An 18,173-nucleotide genomic window follows, 5' to 3' on the forward strand; every position below is an offset into this window, starting at 1 on the left:
AGGGGCTGGGAGCACACCAGACGCTTCCTGTTGGCCAAGAGGGACACGTTTGTGTTAGCGGCGCCTGAGAGTGGGCTGGCTCACCCTCCACTCCTGTCTTCTGTTGCCCCCCAGGACGGACGCACTGCTGCTGAAGCTGTCGCTGGTGGTGGGTCGGGAGGTGTTCTACGCTGCACTCTGGGGCAGCGTCCTGGCCAGCCCGTCCATCCGCCTGCCCGCCTCGCTCTTCGTGGTGGGCCACATCAGCCGGGACACGCCTGGCAAGGAGCAGAAGTACATGCTGGGCACTGACCACCAGCTCACAGTGGGTACCTGTCCCCGGCTTGCCCCAGGACCTTTGGGGGTGGGGGGGCACACCCAGCTGTGCTCTGGGCATCCTCAGGGGCTGGGCACCACATTGTGCATTCCCAGCGTCTCCCTGGCCTACACCTCTGGGCCCTTCCAGGGGAGCTCCCTGCCCCGACAGCCGTGACCTGAACCTGAGACCATGGGAACTTGTGACTTTTTTTTCTCTTGCTGGCCCGTGGTTCGGGGCCTGCTCTCTATCGCCACCTGGTGGTGTGCCCACGCCTCGCCCTTGAAATGTTGCCTTTCCCTTGAGCCAGGTTGGGATCGGAACCCAGGGCCTCCTGTGCATGGCGTGCAGTTCTACTGAGCCGCACCCCAGACTTTATTTCAGGGGTCAGGGTGAGGCTTTTTATTTTTGCATTGCTGGGGATTGAGCCCAGCAATTCATGTTACTACCCAGCCACGTCCCCAGCCCTGCAAATCTGAAATGTTCAACAATTGCATTGGCTGGATGAAGGTCAGATTCGTCTTTGGCTTCCGGGCTGCAGCCAGCTGCCGCATCTTCCCTTCCTCCGATCAGGACATCCAGCGCCCCCTTCAGTGGTTTCAAAAGACAAAACAAAAGCGCTTGTCCTTCTGTCCCCATCCTCCCTGCCACGTGCCTGTCAAGGGGTGGAGGGGAGTCATCTTGGTCTGGAGAGATAGTAGGAAGGATGAGGCACTCAACCCCTGGCACACATAAAGGATCCCCAACCCTGCCAGGAGCGACCCCCAAGCACCGCCGGGTATGACCAACCCCCCTTCCCCCCCCCCCCCCCAAAATACCCAGCCGCCAAAAACAAACCAAAATGGGGGTTTTCCTCCAGGTCGATCAGGGTTAGAGAGAAGTTGGATGGGGAAGCGCCTCCTTCTGTCACATCTGTCTCAGACCCTGATAGATGCGTCCCCATCTCTCGCCCCATCAGCCTCTTGGCTGCCTCTGTCCCTGCGGGTCCCTGCCCTGCTGCAGTGTTGAGGACTGGTGCCAGGACCCACAGGCGAGGTTTTTAACTGGCTTCTCCCCGGCCCCCTCCCCACCGTCCAGTCCTTGTAAATTGCTGCTGAAATGGAAAGATCTGCCAGAACACACACACCCCTCCTCCCCCGGTCTTTATCTACAGAAAAACCCCCAAATGCGGGGCTGGAGCAATAGCATAGCGGTTAAGGCGTTTGCCTTGCTATAAGGCTGACCTGGGTTCGATTCCCAGCATCCCTTACGGTCCCCCAAACACTGCCGGGAGTCATTCCTGAGCGCAGAGCCAGGAGTAACCCCTGTGCACTGCTGGGTGTGACCCAAAAAGCAAAAAAAAAACACCCAAATGCAAGTGTTTAGCGGGCTTCAAAACTCCCCTTCCAGTGGCTTTGGGGTTCTTGTTCAGCTGTGTGTTCAGGTTGGACCCTAAGGACCTTCCTTTCTGGTACTGTGGAACAGGAGGTCTTTGGACCTGGCCAATAGGTCAAGGACGCTTTTGGGAAGCTGCAGGTAATCGGCCCCCAGATGTCTGAAACCAGAACCCAGGGCCCACTCCACCCCTAATTGTTCAGGTCCCCCTGATGCCCACCCAGGGACTTGCAGGTTCCTGTTGAGACTCATCCACCTGCCCCCACAGTTGGAGACATGTGTCTGGGGGTGTGGGGTTCAGGGCATTGTGTCACCCCCAGATGAAACCTTTCTGGTTTTTTTTTTTTTTTTTTGTGAGGGCGGCATACCCAGTAGTGCTCCCCCAAGGATCTGGCTCTGCATACAGGGATCACTCCTGGTGGTGCTCAGGGGATCATATGGGGTGCTAGGGATCAACCCTGGGTTGGCCTCATGCAAGACAAGCTTCTTACCCGCCATACTGTCGCCCACAGGTGAAGGCTTTGTGTGCCTCCCTGTTGGATGCCAACGTTCTGGTGCAGAGGAACAATCTGGAAATCGTTCTCTTCTTCTTCCCGTTTTATACTTGTCTAGTGAGTTGGTGCGCGCCTGGGGGTTGGGGGGAGGTCACCCATGGGGCAGGGATGTCCCTCCATGACCATCTGTGTCTGGCCAACGAATGGCCTTGTTGGTTTCTGGGATCGGCCGCCCTACCCGACCTGGGATGCCCTTCCAGGATGGGGCCCCAGCGGGCATAGAGTGGCTGCCCCCAGGAGGCCCAGCTAAGCACCATCCCCTATCTGCCTGCAGGACACCGAGGAGAGGGCCATCCCGCTGCTCAGGGCAGATATTGTGCGCATCCTGGCCGCTGCCACCCAAACCCTGCTGAGAAGGGACATGTCTCTCAACCGCAGGCTCTATGCATGGCTCCTGGGTACGTCGGGACATGCCAGCCCAGGGCACACGCTGGCCTCTGGGGAGCTGAGGCACCTGATGCCCAGGTGGCTATAGTTTGGTTTGGTTTGGTTTGGGGGCCATACCTGGCACCCAGCGGTGCTAAGGACTTGCTCCTGGAGGGGCCCAGGGGACCATATGGGGTGCCGGGGATCAAACCTGGGTTGACCACATGTAAGGCATATGCCCTGCCCACTGTCCTATTGCTCCAGCCCCTGAATTTCAGTCTTGGTGACAGTCCCAACTGCTGACCCACTGGAAGGTCATCAGCAGCTAGAGCCGGCACCACTCAAGAGCACTATCGCCAGCACTCACTGCAGCTCTGGTGGCTTAGCAGTTTTTCTGGGGAAGGGAGAGAATGGAAGAATGAGGCTGGTTGCGCAGCATTTGCCCAGAGGGGCCTGGGCACCCCTGCGCTTTGTTTGGGAGTCCAGCACACAGTGCTGTCAGGAATTATCCCAGGGGAGGCCGTGGATGTGTTGACGGGGCTTGGGAGGAAGGGGACAGGGAGGAGTGATTTTGCTCTGGAGAAGGCTGCGTACACCTGACTCGATCCTGCTGCCTGGCATGGATCCCCGCCCAACTTCTGTGGGCACAGAGATCATAGTTGCGGGACTGGAGAGAGAGAACAGGTCAGTGCCCTCAGCAGCGTCCTGTCCGCCAGGCTGAGGGTGGGAGTCTCCCGGTCATTGCCCTCAGCAGCGTCCTGTCTGCCAGGCTGAGGGTGGGAGTCTTCCGGTCAGTGACTTCAGCAGCGTTCTGTCCGCCAGGCTGGGGAAGGGCGCTTGCCTTGCTCTCAGCCGACCTGGGTTCGATCCCCGGCATCCCCTGAGCATTGCTAGATGTAGCAAAGAGAGAGAGAGAGAGAGAGAGAGAGAGAGAAAGAAAGAAACCCAGTGCCCAACGGCTCAGAAGATGGGCAGTGTATTTCCGCAATAATGTATTTGTGGGTGGGGGGTGGAGACCCTAGGTCAGCACCCTCAGCAACATCCTGTCCGACAGGCTGAGGGTGGGAGTCTCCCGGTCATTGCCCTCAGCAGCGTCCTGTCTGCCAGGCTGAGGGTGGGAGCCTTCCGGTCAGTGACTTCAGCAGCTTTCTGTCCACCAGGCTGGGGAAGGGCACTTGCCTTGCTCTCAGCCAACCTGGGTTTGATCCCCGGCATCCCCTGAGCATTGCTAGATGTAGCAAAGAAAGAAAAAAAGAAAGAGAGAGAGAGAAAGAGAGAAAGAAAGAGAGAAAGAAAGAAACCCAGTGCCCAACAGCTCAGAAGATGGGCAGTGTATTTCCGCAATGATGTATTTGTGGGTGGGGGGTGGAGACCCTAGGTCAGTGCCCTCAGCAACGTCCTGTCCGACAGGCTGAGGGTGGGAGTCTCCCGGTCATTGCCCTCAGCGGCATCCTGTCCGTCAGGCTGAGGACGCGCTTCTGCTTAGCCCCATTTGAGGCAGCACTCGGGGCTCCACCAGGGGGCCGCACCAGCCTGGGTTTGCACTTCTGCCCAGCAGCTGCCAGTGCCCTCTGACCACTGAACTGTCTGACTCTCAATGACGTACTTTTAAATTCAGGCACATACACTTTTATTCTTTGGCATAGGCTTTCGTAAATGGCAGGGCTGAAAGGTCAGAACTCCTAGTTCTGTGAAAATTCTCAGCGGGGGACAAAGAGAAATTTTAGGGGTCAGCATGCGGACATCACATGTGGGAGACTCAGCTCCAACCCAGCTGCCTCACAATTCCCATGAGCACAGACCCAGAAGAAGCTCCTGAGTGAGCACCATTAGGTGTGGCCCCAGAACAAAATATTTAAAATTTTTTTTAACTTTTTTTTTTTTTAAACTTAGACATTTTCTCAGACCAGAACCAGGAAGTCCTCTCCCACAAAAGTCATTGCTTGGGAGCTTCTGAAGACTTTTGAAGATATTCACAGGCTCTTGAGGCACTTTTAACAGAAGGTTTTTGCTAAGTGCCTAGTTTCCTTCTCTTCCCGGGCTGGAACCTACTGTGTGGGCAGTGCACCCTGAGATGGGGTCATAGCGAACTCGGCCGCTTTCTCACTGCCATTGAGGGTCCCGGGTGCTGTTTTTGTCTGAAGACCGTCCCCCACGCCGGAGAAGCTGGGCTCCCAGTGCATGCCAGTGCCCATGTGCATAAGTTTTGGCTTTTAAAACTGAGCCTAGGGGCTGGAGAGATAGCACAGCAGGTAGGGTGTTTACCTTGCACGCGGCCGATCTGGGTTTGATTCCCAGCATCCCATATGGTCCCCTGAGCACCGCCAGGGGTAGTTCCTGAGTGCAGAGCCAGGAGTAACCCCTGTGCATCGCCGGGTGTGACCCAAAAAGCAAAAAAAAAAAAAAAAAACTGAGCCTAGTGGGGCTGAAGCTATAGCACAGCAGGGAGGGCACTTGCCTTGCATACAGCCAATCTGGGTTCGATCTCCAGCATCCTGTATGGTCCCCCGAGCCCACCAGGGGTGATCCCTGAGTACAGAGCCAGGAGTTAGCTACTGGGTGTGGTTTCCCCCAAATAACAAAATAAAACAGTCTCATTGCATTAGGTCTCGTGATGGTACTTGTCATGACCAAGGAGGGCGAGTTCCAGCCCAAGCATGGCCGGGCCTGTTGAGATGGACCCTGGTTCCTGGCAGGGCACTGGCCGGCTGCATCTGGCGTTTCTTCTCTCAGAATCATATTTTAGTGTCGGAGTGGGAGGCCTCGGCACCCGCGGCTCTCTCCAGTCTCAGTGCTCTTCCCACAGGCTCGGATATCAAAGGAAACACCATCGCGCCCGAGTCTGGTGACTCAGATTCTTATGAAGACCAGTCCTTGTATTTTTTTGAAAAGTATTCCAAGGATCTTCTCATTGAGGTAAGGCAGCACATCTGGAAAAGCAGCCAGATGGGGCTGCTTCTGCCAATTCTAATATGAAGCACCCCCTCTCCCCTCAAGGTAGTCAGCCCTGGGAGGGCAGGTGTCACTCAGATCCTTAATGAATGGCCGGGAACCTGCCAGCAGCTGGTTTCCAGCGGTGGGACAGGTTTTCATCCTCTCCCTGACTGGTCCGTGATTTGAACCACCGTGATGCCATGCGGTGCTGCTCGCCGCCTCCTAATGTGTGACTTTATGGCAAACAACAGGGCCTGGCGGAGATACTGCACCAGAAGTTCTCGGATGCCGACGTGGAGGAGCGCACCCATGCTTATCTGAAGCCTTTCCGGATCCTGGTCAGTCTGCTGGACAAGCCAGAAATAGGTAAGCTCAGGGCAGGGGCGGGCTGGCTGGGAAGGCCAGATGGGAGGGGGCAGTTGCAGGGAAGCCTTGGTGCACCTCCAGTGTTGTGAATAAAATGGCAACATGGGGCCTGAGTGACAGCACAGCAGGTAGGACATTTCACTGCAAACGGCCAACCGAGGTTTGATCCTCAGCATTCCCTGAGCACCACCAGGAGTAACCCCTGAGTGTGGCCCCAAAACCAAAACCAAAAACAGGGACTTGTTTTGAGCGATTTGTCTTGCGGGAGCTGTCTATGGCTCTCCCTCACTGGGGTCTCCCACCGCCCTGGTGGCTTTTCTTACCAGACCCAAATCACAGGTGAAAGTGGAGGAGGAACAGTCTCTGCACAAATCCAGCTCGGTCCTGAGTCCAACTCTCAGCCCCCCAGAACCTCCCAGACACCCCTGAGTTCAGGGCTCAAGCCCCGGCACCCCGCGACTCCCTCTGTCCCAGCTGTGGGGGGTTCTGGGGTGTGGAGAGCCTCTGCCTTCCTGGATATTTGGCCTGTCACCCTCCCTGAGCTCTCAGGACCCTCCTGGAGCCTTCCCTTAGGTGACCAGTCCCACCCCCACTGTGTGTCCAGCGCCCCCTGGGGTGGCGCTGCTGCGCTGTGTGACGAAGGCCTGGTCTTAGTGGGGCAGCCGAAGGGCTCTTGAGCAGAGCAAGGTGGGAACGTGATGCCACTCCCGGGAGGCCTGTGAGTCGCATTGCAGGTCACCGGCTCTGGCCCTCTGGCCAAGTGTGTTGTGAGAAGCAAGGGCGGTCACCTCAAGGACAGTGCTACTACTTGCCTGGGCCCCCAGAAGTGCCCGGTGCTGAGCAGGGCTGCTCGGTCAGCTACGCCCTGACAGGGCATGGACATCAAGTGCCACCAGCCCTGAGGTCAGCATGGGAGCGGGCCCCCAGCCCCATGTTCTCAGGATCCGGACTCTCAGGCTGGAGTGGGGAATTGCTCTTTGCAGGAATGTCAGTCCCAGGTTTCCCAAGAACGTTGCCGTCCCTTGCATTAGAGAATTCAGGAGGAGGTGAAATTTGGGGGTGGGCGGGGCGAGAGAGAGAGCAAGGACTTATCTTGGGTTGAGATGCATGTGAACCTCCGGGATGGAGAGCATGCCCCACGGCCTCTCTAATGCAGGTTTAATAAGCCGGAATTTTCCCAAACTGCCCCGCCTGGGTAATTGTGTTTCCTGGGCATTGTCAAGCAGAGCCTTGAGTTCTTGGGGGTTTTCTTCATCTTATCATAACTTTGATTTTCTCAAAGCTTCCCCTTTCCTGCTTAGAGCTTCTCACTTGCATCTCAAGGATGTGGTCTTCATACCTTGGGGCTAGTTCAGTGCTGGTGCCTGAGCCCCTTCCGAAAGGTTAATTACTAAGGGGCCCTTGGGTCTGCCTGTCCCCCTCACCCGAAGTCAGAGGCAGCGCTCTGCCACCCCAGGCCACCTTCATGGTTGGTGTCCCCAGATTCAGGCCAGTGTCGCTCCGCAGGTGCTAAAGCCGTGCTTGCTGAATTTGCTGGGCTGCGGAGGGCAGGGCTTGGTTGGTTCGGAAATGTTAGCAAGCTCATCTTGTTCCAACTCTTCACCGTTTCTTTGCAGGGCCTCAAGTGGTTGAGCATTTGTTTCTCGAAGTCATCCGGGCCTTTTATTCTTACTGCAGTGATGCACTCGGTTCGGACCTGAGGCTGAGCTACACGCAGAGTGGAAATTCGCTTATAAGGTAGGGCTTGGCCTCCACCTTTAGGCTTCCTCCGGCCTGGGGTGGTTCTGTCTTCCCGCTCTTCACTGGAGAATGGTGGAGACTGCTGGAACCAGAGCACTCACTCTGGCTAACAGCCATAGGCCAGGTGATGGACCTTGCCATGGGCACATTTAACTGGAATTTGATCTCTTCCTGTCCCGGTCTGGGAAGGGATAAACCTCGTTTCATGAAGCAGTGACACAAGTTCATTGTGGGTTGCACCAAGAAAATCAAGAAGAAAAAGAAGAAAAATACCCTCATATGCAACCACCTTTCATTTCTTTTCAGACTTTCATGGCATATATATGTAAATGTCTATCTTTACTTAAAGAAGTTAGACTGTCTAGTTGCCTTTCCAGACTTTCAAGGCATACTTATATAAATGCTTATCTTTACCTTAAAGATGTTAGACTCTATCTAGTTGCCTTTCTTCTTTGTTGTCATTTTGTTTTAGAGGGTGCCACACCCACAGTGCTCAGGGCTTGCTTTTGTCTCTGAGCTCAGGAATCACTTCAGTGATGCTTCGGGTGGGGGAGGGGGTATTATAGAATAAACTTCCTTTATCAAAGATAACACATTTGAATTTCAGCTTAATTTTCATCCTGAGTGTACCATGTCATTCTACCAGTAGACTGTCTACAATTGGACTAAAACGAGGAGAGATAGCACAGCTAGTAGGGCACTTGCCTTGCACATGGCCGACCAAGGTTTGATCCCTGACACCACACATGGTCCAAGCACTGCCTCAGTTGTAGCCCTCAAACATGGAAAGATTACTTCCTCAAAATATTGAGCCAAAATTATTTTTGTCATCAGATTCTTTATTCTGTTATTTTTTTCCAGTAGAGCACGTATACTTCTCAGAATGAAACATACCAAAAAATTTATAATGTATTGTAAATAGTAATGAATATAATACAGTATTTAATATATTCAATATACAGAATATCTTAGATTCTTTCCTATATAAAAAAAAAACAGCTTTTTCACCTCTTTAGAAGTTGTAAATGGTAAAAATATGACAACTTTTCATGGAGCCAGAGAGATAGCACAGCAGAAAGGTACTTGCTTTGCATGCAACCAACCTGGGTTCTATCCCTGGCACCCCATAATCCCCCAAGCCCCACCAGGAGTGATTCCTGAGTGCAGAGCAAGGAGTAACTCCTAAGCATCACAAAACAAACAAAAACCACAACTTTTTAGACCCATATCTCCCTATCTTCACAGCACGATAAAAGAAAATAGAAATGCCTCTGAGATTGTGAAAACAGTGAATTTGCTGATCACCTCACTCAGCACTGACTTCCTCTGGGATTATATGATGCGGTGTTTTGAAGACTGCTTTAGGTAAGTATCTAGGTGTGGATTGTGGGCTATTTGGGAAGGATTAGAGGGTTTCATGGTCTGTAGCTGTAGATTACACAGAGCTGGATGGAACGGGGTGGTCCCTACTGTGTACAGGATTGGAATGAATTCCCTTACAGAGGCAAACAAGATCAAGGACACTGCCACTAACAAGTTTGTCACTGTCTCTGCCGCTGGCCGGCACCCAAAGCTTCTTTATTAAAACTGGACTGTGGAATGCTTAGTGCATTTTCTTCTGATGTTGCCCAAGTCCACGTACTTCCCACGGCCCTCTCAGCCCAAATCTATTTAAAGCAGATTTGTCCTGCAGTTTGGAGACTAGAGTGTCTTTGAATCAGCAGTCTTCCTCGGTCCCCTCGAAAGGAAATGAGTGGGTCACTGGCCGGATAACTGCCGAAGGAAGCTAGAAACCCGCCTTTGCCAAGCGGCCCTTCATGCTTTCCCCCGGGGACAGTGACATCTCCCCAGGCTCCCATCCTGCATGTGTCATTCTTGCCACTCCCTTGGCGTGCTCCATGCTCTCCCTCTTCATCCTGTAACTTGGAGTCTTAACAGACTTGGGGCTGTTTGCCACTGGCCAGTCTCTGCTGTGGACGCCATACAAGCATGTCATTCACTCTTCAAGACACCCCCAAGAGAGATAGGGCGCTTCTCTCCCAGGAGAGCTGGTGCCCAGAGACACAAAGTGCCTTGGGTGTCACCGCAGCAGACTAGAGACTTGAGCCCCAGGAATGCCCGGCTTCTCCCTGCCACCTGCTCCGCCGTCCTCCCTCCCCTGGCGCCAGTGCTCGGTACATCGACTGTAACTGGATCCGGGGCAGCCGTGCGCCCTGCCAGTATGGAGTTCAGAGTGTATTCTGGTCCACTTGGTTCTATTTCAGACTTACCAGGTCCTCTTGAGCTCGGAAACATTCCGAATGTCACCAGACACACAGATGACAGATGACATTTGGCCATTTTTCCCCCCCACATCTTTATTTGAAGGGATCAAGTGTTCCTGCCAGACAGCTGACCCCCACCCCATTCCTGGCATGTTTTCCTCCTCTCCTTCCAGCATTAGTCACTGTCCTGAAATCCATGTCCGTCCCGGTGGTGACGTTCTCCGTGCCTTTAGAGCAAGTGTGCTGGGGCTCCAAATGCTGTGGTGGCTCCTGTCCAAGTTGGACAGGAGCGGGAGCAAGCTGTTCTTGCACAGCGTGCTGTGGGGGAGGGGCGCAAGGGCTGGGAGCCACCTTTGTCCCAAAATCTGGTAGCGCTGGCCCTTCCGCTGACAGGCTGTGGATCCACTGGCGAATACCCCGCTTGGCACGTTTTCTCTCTTGTGCAGTGGTGACTGCTCTTGTCCTCTCTCTCCCTCGGCCTGGGTTTCTTTAGGTTGGAACTTAGACGGTGAACCACGGGGGTGTAATCTAAGCGGTTTTCCCATCGTTCTCTAGCTAAGCTGATAACTCAGCGGTAACTGACAGTGAATTTACACCTGGTGGTGCCCAGCGGGCCTTATGGGGTGGTAGGGATCAAACTTGGATCATCTGCATTCACGGCAAGAGTCCTGCCTGCTCTGCTCTTTCGGGCCTCTAAAGTTACTCTGCTTTGAAAAACAACAGGAAGATCGGAGCTTACCTGTTTATCCAAATGCCCACATTAGTGTGTGGGGTGGGAGAGAGCTCAAACAGTAGAAGTCGTGCCTGGCATGTAGCCACCCAGAGTTTACCCTACCACTGCTTGTCTCTCCATCGCAGAAGTACCCCTGGGGGCCCCCGGCCCCCAGCACTGTCAGGCCCCCCGACCTGACCCCCAGGCAGAGCACTGCCAGGAGTGGCCCAGGTACCCCAGGCACCACCGGGTGTGGCTCTTCTGACGAACAGACCCAGCTGCTGCAGCAGCTGCTGAGGGCACTGGGCCTGCCTGGTGTGACCTCTCCATGGAGCTGAGGAATTATCCGCAACACAAGTGCAATGAGCTCGCAGCTGTCATCCCGCTGTCCTTGTGACCAACTGGGCGACGAGCAGCCCTCCTCATGCAGCCGGGCTCCTTCCCAGGGGAACATTCCTGTAGTTTAGGGTGAGGGGCCTGGTGTTGTTGCTAGCACAGTCCAGATCTGCTGCCTGTTCATGCCCAGGCGGGCACACCCCCACCCTAACTGAATGGGTGACACTTAAATCAGAGCAAATCCACTGTGAAACCAGGAGACCGAAGACAGTTCTCACTGTTAGGGATTTCCGGGCTGCCCAAGGCTTCCAATCATAGAACCCCCAGGTGCTGTCTTTCCATTACCTTTGTGACAGAAGTAGCTTTAGTGAAAATCCTACGAAAAGCTGAGACTGAGAAAGGATTGCTTTCATGGAGCAGGGACACACCTAGCAATTGTAAAGCCCTGACATCAATCCTGGACACTGGGGGAAGAAAAGAACTGATACCTTTTCTTTCCTGTGCCTTCTGTAGACCCCCAAAGCAGAGTGACGATGCTGGTGGGGGGACCATCAGCCCGCCCCCGAGCGTGTCGGAGCTCTGCACGCTGCTGGTATTCCTCCTAGACGTCATCCCCCTGGTAAGGTGCTCAAATGCTCGCCAACGCCTGCCGCCTTTGTGCGTCAGCCTCACCCGCCCCAAAGGAGCTTTACGTGACCCCTCAGCAGGGCATGAAACTCCTGTGTGTGTCTAAAAAGGGTTCTTAACTTCTGAGTCTGTGCTAAGTGAGCTCAGCTGCAGTTTCCTAAAGCAGATAACGAACAGGGGTGACCTCTGCACTCTAATTATGCAGAGCAAAAATATATCCCCTAGTTCAGGTGATGCTGCGAGCTGATACTCTGCAAGGACACAATTTCCTCAGTACAAAAGGAACCATGGCCATTCTTTTTCTGAGGAAAGTTATGCAGCCTTGTGGACCTGGGCAGATCAAATAGAAATACTTTTTCCCCATTCAGAAATGAACTGGGGGTGGGTTGTGGCCACTGCCGGATGGTATTTGAGGACTATTCCCAGGTTCGTGCTCAGGGGTCACTCCTGGTGGTGATCAGGGAACCCTATGGTACCAGAGCCTGTACCCCAGCCCTTTGGTTCACTTCTGTGGCCACTGATAAGGAAAGTTATGCTCTGAAAAGACAGAATCTCCTAAGATGCCATTTTGTGGTGCATTGTTAGTCTCTAGAACACATTTGCTGACCGTGTTTCTCCTTCACAGGAACTTTATTCCGAGGTGCAAACGCAGTACCTTCCACAGGTGCTTGGCTGCCTGGTACAGCCCCTGGCTGACGAGATGGAGGCTTTGAGTTTGCCTGAGCTCACACATGCCTTGAAGACATGTTTCAAGGTGCTCAGCAAAGTGCAGATGCCGCCCTCCTACCTGGATGCGGAGTCTGCGAGCTCGGTGCGTGCCAGTTGGGGAGGAACTGCAAGGAGCAGAAGGGAGCAGGGCCTTTTCTGACAGAGAAACATGAGAAGGGTGGTAAAGGGAATGAACCCCGAGGTTGTAGAGGATGTCTCAAACACTCTTCTCAAATCCTCGGGCACATTATAAGAGACTTCTTAGCGCAGGGGTGGGTTTCTGCCCCAACCTGTGAGGAAAAGTGGTGAGAGGCGGCTCCTACCTCAGACTGCTGTGAGGTGTGTGAAGGAGATGGTTCACTTGGGCTCCAAGACACAGTACCAGATGAAACTTCAGGTTGTACGGTCTGGAAGTCCCTGGAGCTGATCACAGAGCAAAGTGTCAGCAGAGCTGGTTCCTTCAGCACAGGGAGGCAAGTCTAGAGACCAGCTGGCCATCTTTGGCATTCTCAGGCCTGAAGACATATTCCCCAGCTCTCTGCCTTCATGCCGTGTCCTCTCTCTGTGACCCCTTGTGTCCAGATTACTCTTCATAAGGAAACTTGCTGGATGCAGGCCCACACCCAGGCTTTATCCCGACTTCCTGCCTACAAAGAACCTATTCCCAGTGAAGGCTGCATTCCTTCCCAGCACTCGGCATTCAGATTGGGGACACAATTCAATTCTTGACGTACAGGGTTGTCTTTGATTGGCTTGGTTTTCATCCAAACAGTAGTTTGGGGACATCTTCCAGTTGTAAGTGTACATACTTTCAATTTCTGCTTGAGGTCTACCCTGTACTCTCTTCCCCTGGGTTATTTTGGTTTTGCTGTTAGAAACAGTGCTGGAATCTGCATCCTCACACAGTTTATTCGTGGCTGTAAGAGTTTCGGAAAGATAAACCACTAGAAATAGGTTGTAATCAATCCCATTTCTTTTTAAAGTGGGAGAGATATGGGGGTTCAGGGTAAGGTGCTTACCGTGCACTCAGCTGACCTGGATTCGAACCCCAGCACTGAATATGGACCTTTGCACCCCACCAGGTGCAATTTCTGAGCACAGAGCCAGTGAGCACAGCTGATGTGGCCCAAATAAATAATAAAATGAAAATGAAAGGCGAGGTGCATGTTCTTTTAACATTAAGAGGGATGCTGCCAAGTCATCCTCCATACTCGGTGGTGCTCAGGGGAGACTCCGGGCTCTGTACTCAGGAGGGCAAGGCAGATGCCCCTCATACACTGTTGCTCCAGCCTTAATATCCTCTTTTCATTCTTTCCCCTTTCCTTTGTTGCTATTCATACGGTTGAGAAGATTGGGGGGGGGGGGGCAAGAAGGGGGAATCACACACAGGCCAGGTTGTGGTCCTCACACCTTTTGTCCAGTGGCAATGCTCACAGGCCAGGGGCGGGGGTGTGCTGAACATCAGGTTGCGGCAGTGGCCACCGACAATTGCACCTTCAGTGTGATGCTCACACATGCGTACCAGGGTCTGTCCTCTTCATTTGCACATTTTGGCTTTAGGGTTCACTGGGGTCCACTGTAGTGTTCATCCGTGTGTTTGTCAGGGTCACTGACAGATTCGAGTTGTGGTGCTTGCAGGGGGTTGTACTCTTTTGTGGTGTTTAAAAACACTTGGCTGCAGTGATGCCAGAAACTGCTTTGCATGCAGGATCTCATGTGGTGTGAGTGGTGATATCGGGAATTGAACTTGTGACGTGTGCTAGAAAGCAAGGCCCTGGAAGTCACCAAGCCATTCCTCCAGGCCCATACCTATTCATCCTCCCCTCAAGAGCACAGAGTTAAATGCGGACGTTTGAATTTTCATGTATTATCATTAACAGTATAAGAAAAGAGATTAAATCATTCAAGATCGATGTGTTGATCCACAGGAAAAGCCACAAATTATAAAACAATTCTTCTGCATCCTATTATTTCATATCTTTATTTTACTCTCAGTCTCTTACCTTGTTCATATTGTAAAATCTGTCAAATATTTTTTTGGGGGACCCTGAAGGCTTTAAATAAATATCACAAAGTGCCCTTAAAGCCAGCCTCCCCAGAGGTCCTCTATACACACCAGTACTCTCCTTCCTCCTGAGAGGTTGTCTTCATTTTATTACACATTTCCATGCAGGGATTCTTTTGGTGTCCAGAAGCTTGCATTTGAAAAACCAAAAGTACACCTTCACGTTCTACCCAATTTCACTGATCCTTGAGTCCGGGGATCTTCAAAGATGCCTGATACAGTCCTGCTGTGTTTTGCAGAGTCCAGTAAAAGGTGACAACAGCGAGATCGTGTTAGAAATCAAGGCGCTGGTCTCTGGGGACGAAGACGCCGCCTTCCCTCCGCTGAAGTCCGAGGACAGCGGGATCGGGCTCAGCGCGTCCTCCCCGGAGCTCTCTGAGCACCTAAGGGTCCCCCGGGTTTCTCCTGAGAAAGACGACGTGTGGAAGAAGGGGGGGACCATGCAGAGGACGTTTCTCTGCATCCAGGAGCTGATCGCCAACTTCGCCCACAAGAACATTTTTGGGGTGCCACTCACGACGGCGGCCGAGGAGAGTGCATCGGAAGAGACCGCGGGCTCGCGGGCGGAGGGTGACGGCGGCAGGAAGAACTCCTGGGACGCCAGGCCCCTCACCGTGCCCCAGTTCAAGCAGATGCTCTCGGACCTGTTCGCCGTCCGCGGGTCTCCGTTCAAGGCCAAGAGCGCGGGGTCGCCGCGGCCTCCAGACAGCCCGAGCCGGAAGGAGGGCGAGTGGGCCGTGGAGCAGGCGGCTGCGGCGCTGCGCGGTTCCCGGGAGGGCTGCAGGGAGGCCTTCGCCGCCGCCTGCCACCTGCTGCTGGAGTGCGCCACCTTCCCCGTCTACCTGTCCGAGGACGAGACCGAGAGCCTCTACGACTCACTCTTCCAGCTTCCCGGTGAGCGGCCGCCTCCCGTGGCGCTGGGCGGGAGACGGCTTCCGGGTTAAGGGCCACTTCCGGGGGCGGGGTGGACGTCGACTTCCGTCGCATGCGGAAGTGACTTCCAGGGCCGGGTCGGCTCCGCTTGGGGTCCGCGGCGCCCTGTGCACGGAGCTGACGCGTGAAGACCCAAGTCCTCTAGGGATGAGGCGCGTCCCCCACTTCCTTCCTCCCTGCTGCTCTCAGCCGGGAACTCACCCTGGCCGGGGTCTCCTCCTGTGTCCCGATCCCGCTGTCCGAGATGCGCAGCGCTGTGTGCTGGAACGACGGCTGTGGCGGCGCGCCCCGGGGCAGTGTGTGGTCCCCACAGTTCAGCCTCTACCCCCACTGCCAGGCCGACCCCACCCCTGTAGAAAGATATCTGGGGCTGACTCTCTAGAGCCCGTCTTCTCACTTGAACACGTAGCTCTCTGCCTTTTTTCCCCACTCTGGGGAAACCTGTGTTTTCTTTTTTTTTTTTCTTTCTTTCTTTTTGGGTCACACCGGGCAGTGCACAGGGGTTACTCCTGGCTCTGCACTTAGGAATTATCCCTGGCGGTGCTCAGGGGACCATATGGGATGCTGGGAATCGAACCCAGGTCGGCCGCACGCAAGGCAAATGTCCTACTCACTGTGCTATCGCTCCAGCCCCAAGTCCATGTTTTCTTGAATGTTACTTTTCTCTTTTTTAGTCCACCCTCACAGTTAAGTCAGTTTTATTCATTTAAAAACTGCTTTGCTTCACAACAACGAACACTCATTATGTTTTTGTATTGTGGTCTCTGTGCCACCCGTTCCATCTACAAAGGCTTTCTAAGCAATATCCCCACCTCATGAGGTCGGAGGGGGTTAGAACTTAACAAAAATAGGGGTGGGGGGGAAAGGGACAGTACCGTGTACCCCCACACCAGGCAACATCTTGGTGCCCGCTGCCCAGGGCGGCAGTTTGACCCTGGCACTCCATGGTTCTCCAACCACAGCCCATTGTGGCTAAGCCAAAATTAAAAGGGAGATAGAAAAAAGGATCTCAGAGCCCTGAGATTTACACCTGTGGAGTATGGGTGAGCCCCACGAAAGCAGACTCAGTCTCATTTGCTGTCTCACCACTCGGAGGCTCAAAGGTGTCTTGGCACCAACCCTCCAGGGTATGTCCTCACATGGCCTGTGTGTGCCCACCGCCTGTGGCGGGCTTCCTTTTAGGAGCCAGTGATGCAGCCTTTCCCCTGTGGCTGCGGTCCCTGATGACCATCTGCTGCTGCGTGAGTGACTGCTACCTTCAGAACGTCGCCATCTCCACACTGCTGGAGGTGATCAACCACTCCCAGTCCCTCGCTCTCGTCATCGAAGACAAGATGCAGCGGTACAAGAGCTCGGGACACAACCCGTTCTTCGGCAAGCTGCAGATGGTGACAGTTCCCCCCATTGCTCCCGGGATCCTGAGGATCATTGCCGAGAAGACAGATTTCTATCAGGTACAGGAAAAGCGGGGCCTCTCTCCGCAGCCAGCCCTGTGAAGCTGTCTCTGAAGCTGTGGCGAGAGCCTTCGTCGAGAGGGCTGCTCATACCCAGGGTGTCTGTCTGTGTATCTGTGTGTCTGTGCCAGGTCCCAGCACAGATTGTGGTCCTATTGCTAGTGCTCAGTACATAGAATAATCGAGACTGGAGAGAAACCTCAGTGGGCTGGAGCATGTGCTTTGCAGGTAGAAGGCCCAGGTGCTGACCCTGCCACTTCGAGCCAGGAGTAGCCCCTGAGCACCGTGGGGTGTGACCGCAAAATAAGCCCATGCAGTCATCTTGTTCGGTTTGAGATTTGACTGGATTCCCTGTGTAAGGATGTGAAATTACTCTCAGTACACAAAGTGACCATGTCCTCTAAGGAAGAGGCCCAGTTATCTGAGCACTCACCATGCATGCAGGATGCCTGGGTTCAATTCCCTGGCACTGCATGTTCCCTAGCACCACCAGATACCAGATGTGCCCCCCTCCTCACCCCCCCCCAAGTGAAAGGAGTGTGTTCCAGTTCCTAGGCATCAAGCTTGCCCTGGCCTCTGCCTGCCCATCCCCTGTTGAGATTGAAGTGACATGAGTTCCTACATGCTCGGTTGAGGCGTGGGGTCCTCTAGTTGCGGTGCCTGCTCAGGAGCGCACACCGGTGACTGTCGGGCTGTGTATGTTCTGGCCATGCGGCTCACACCCCTCCCGGCCACAGCACACACAGGGCCAGGAGCAGAGCTGCCAGGATCACGCCCGCTCAGAGCACGTGACCAGGGGCTTGCAGCATCTCCCACACCCACCAACGAGAGGCTTTCAGGGGAATCTTGTCCCAAGGAAAACTTCCTACTTTTGTACACTTGGAGGAAGGTCGCTGCCGGTGATCCGGCCAGGGGTGATCGTCCCTTTATTGGGAAGAAAAATTGTATTTGTTTCCGAGGCCACAGCCAGTGGTGCTTGGGGGCTACTCCCAGCTCAGGTGACCAGGTGGCGTGGGGGTTGACCCTGGGCCTCCCACCCATGGAGCACGCATGCGATCCCTTTGCGCCACCTCCCAGGAGGAAGGAAAACTGTTGAGAGTGAATGTGTGTTTGGACGCATTCATTGAAGGAGGCCCAGCACTGGCACAGCTTGCGCGTGAAAAGGGACAGAGGTTCTTATCAAGTCCCTGCGTGTCCACAATAGCTAGAGGGCAGGAGTGGAAGGCGGTGGGTGTCACAGGGTCTCACCTGGGAGGCCCACACTCCTGTCTCTCTGACCCTCTTCCGCAGCCCTCCTCTGGCCCCTTCCCATCACTCGGCCTCATCCCCCTCGGCCTTGGTTCTCCTAGTAGCTAATCGTGTCTGTGTCTGTTACAGTTCTGAGCTCAGGACAAGGTGATTAACTGCCAGGCAGCGTCTCGTCCAGTTCCATCTATGCCCCTGCG

General features: G+C 54.2%; 1 protein-coding gene across 1 annotated transcript in view; it reads left to right on the top strand.

Moving 5' to 3' along the window:
• The window catches only part of DOP1B (DOP1 leucine zipper like protein B), an 82,348-nt gene that overhangs the window by 29,841 nt on the left and 34,334 nt on the right, over positions 1 to 18,173 (top strand). The window contains exons 5-15 of the mRNA XM_056119525.1: positions 115 to 304; positions 2,182 to 2,280; positions 2,498 to 2,621; positions 5,396 to 5,505; positions 5,775 to 5,889; positions 7,506 to 7,626; positions 8,875 to 8,994; positions 11,455 to 11,560; positions 12,194 to 12,379; positions 14,581 to 15,235; positions 16,457 to 16,728. Of these exons, the coding sequence (XP_055975500.1) occupies positions 115 to 304; positions 2,182 to 2,280; positions 2,498 to 2,621; positions 5,396 to 5,505; positions 5,775 to 5,889; positions 7,506 to 7,626; positions 8,875 to 8,994; positions 11,455 to 11,560; positions 12,194 to 12,379; positions 14,581 to 15,235; positions 16,457 to 16,728 (2,098 nt within the window). The remainder of the gene's footprint in view (positions 1 to 114; positions 305 to 2,181; positions 2,281 to 2,497; positions 2,622 to 5,395; positions 5,506 to 5,774; positions 5,890 to 7,505; positions 7,627 to 8,874; positions 8,995 to 11,454; positions 11,561 to 12,193; positions 12,380 to 14,580; positions 15,236 to 16,456; positions 16,729 to 18,173) is intronic.

This window comes from Sorex fumeus, unplaced genomic scaffold, assembly GCF_029834395.1.
Source record: "Sorex fumeus unplaced genomic scaffold, SorFum_2.1 ptg000041l, whole genome shotgun sequence".
In the NCBI taxonomy this organism is placed as follows: Eukaryota; Metazoa; Chordata; class Mammalia; order Eulipotyphla; family Soricidae; genus Sorex; species Sorex fumeus.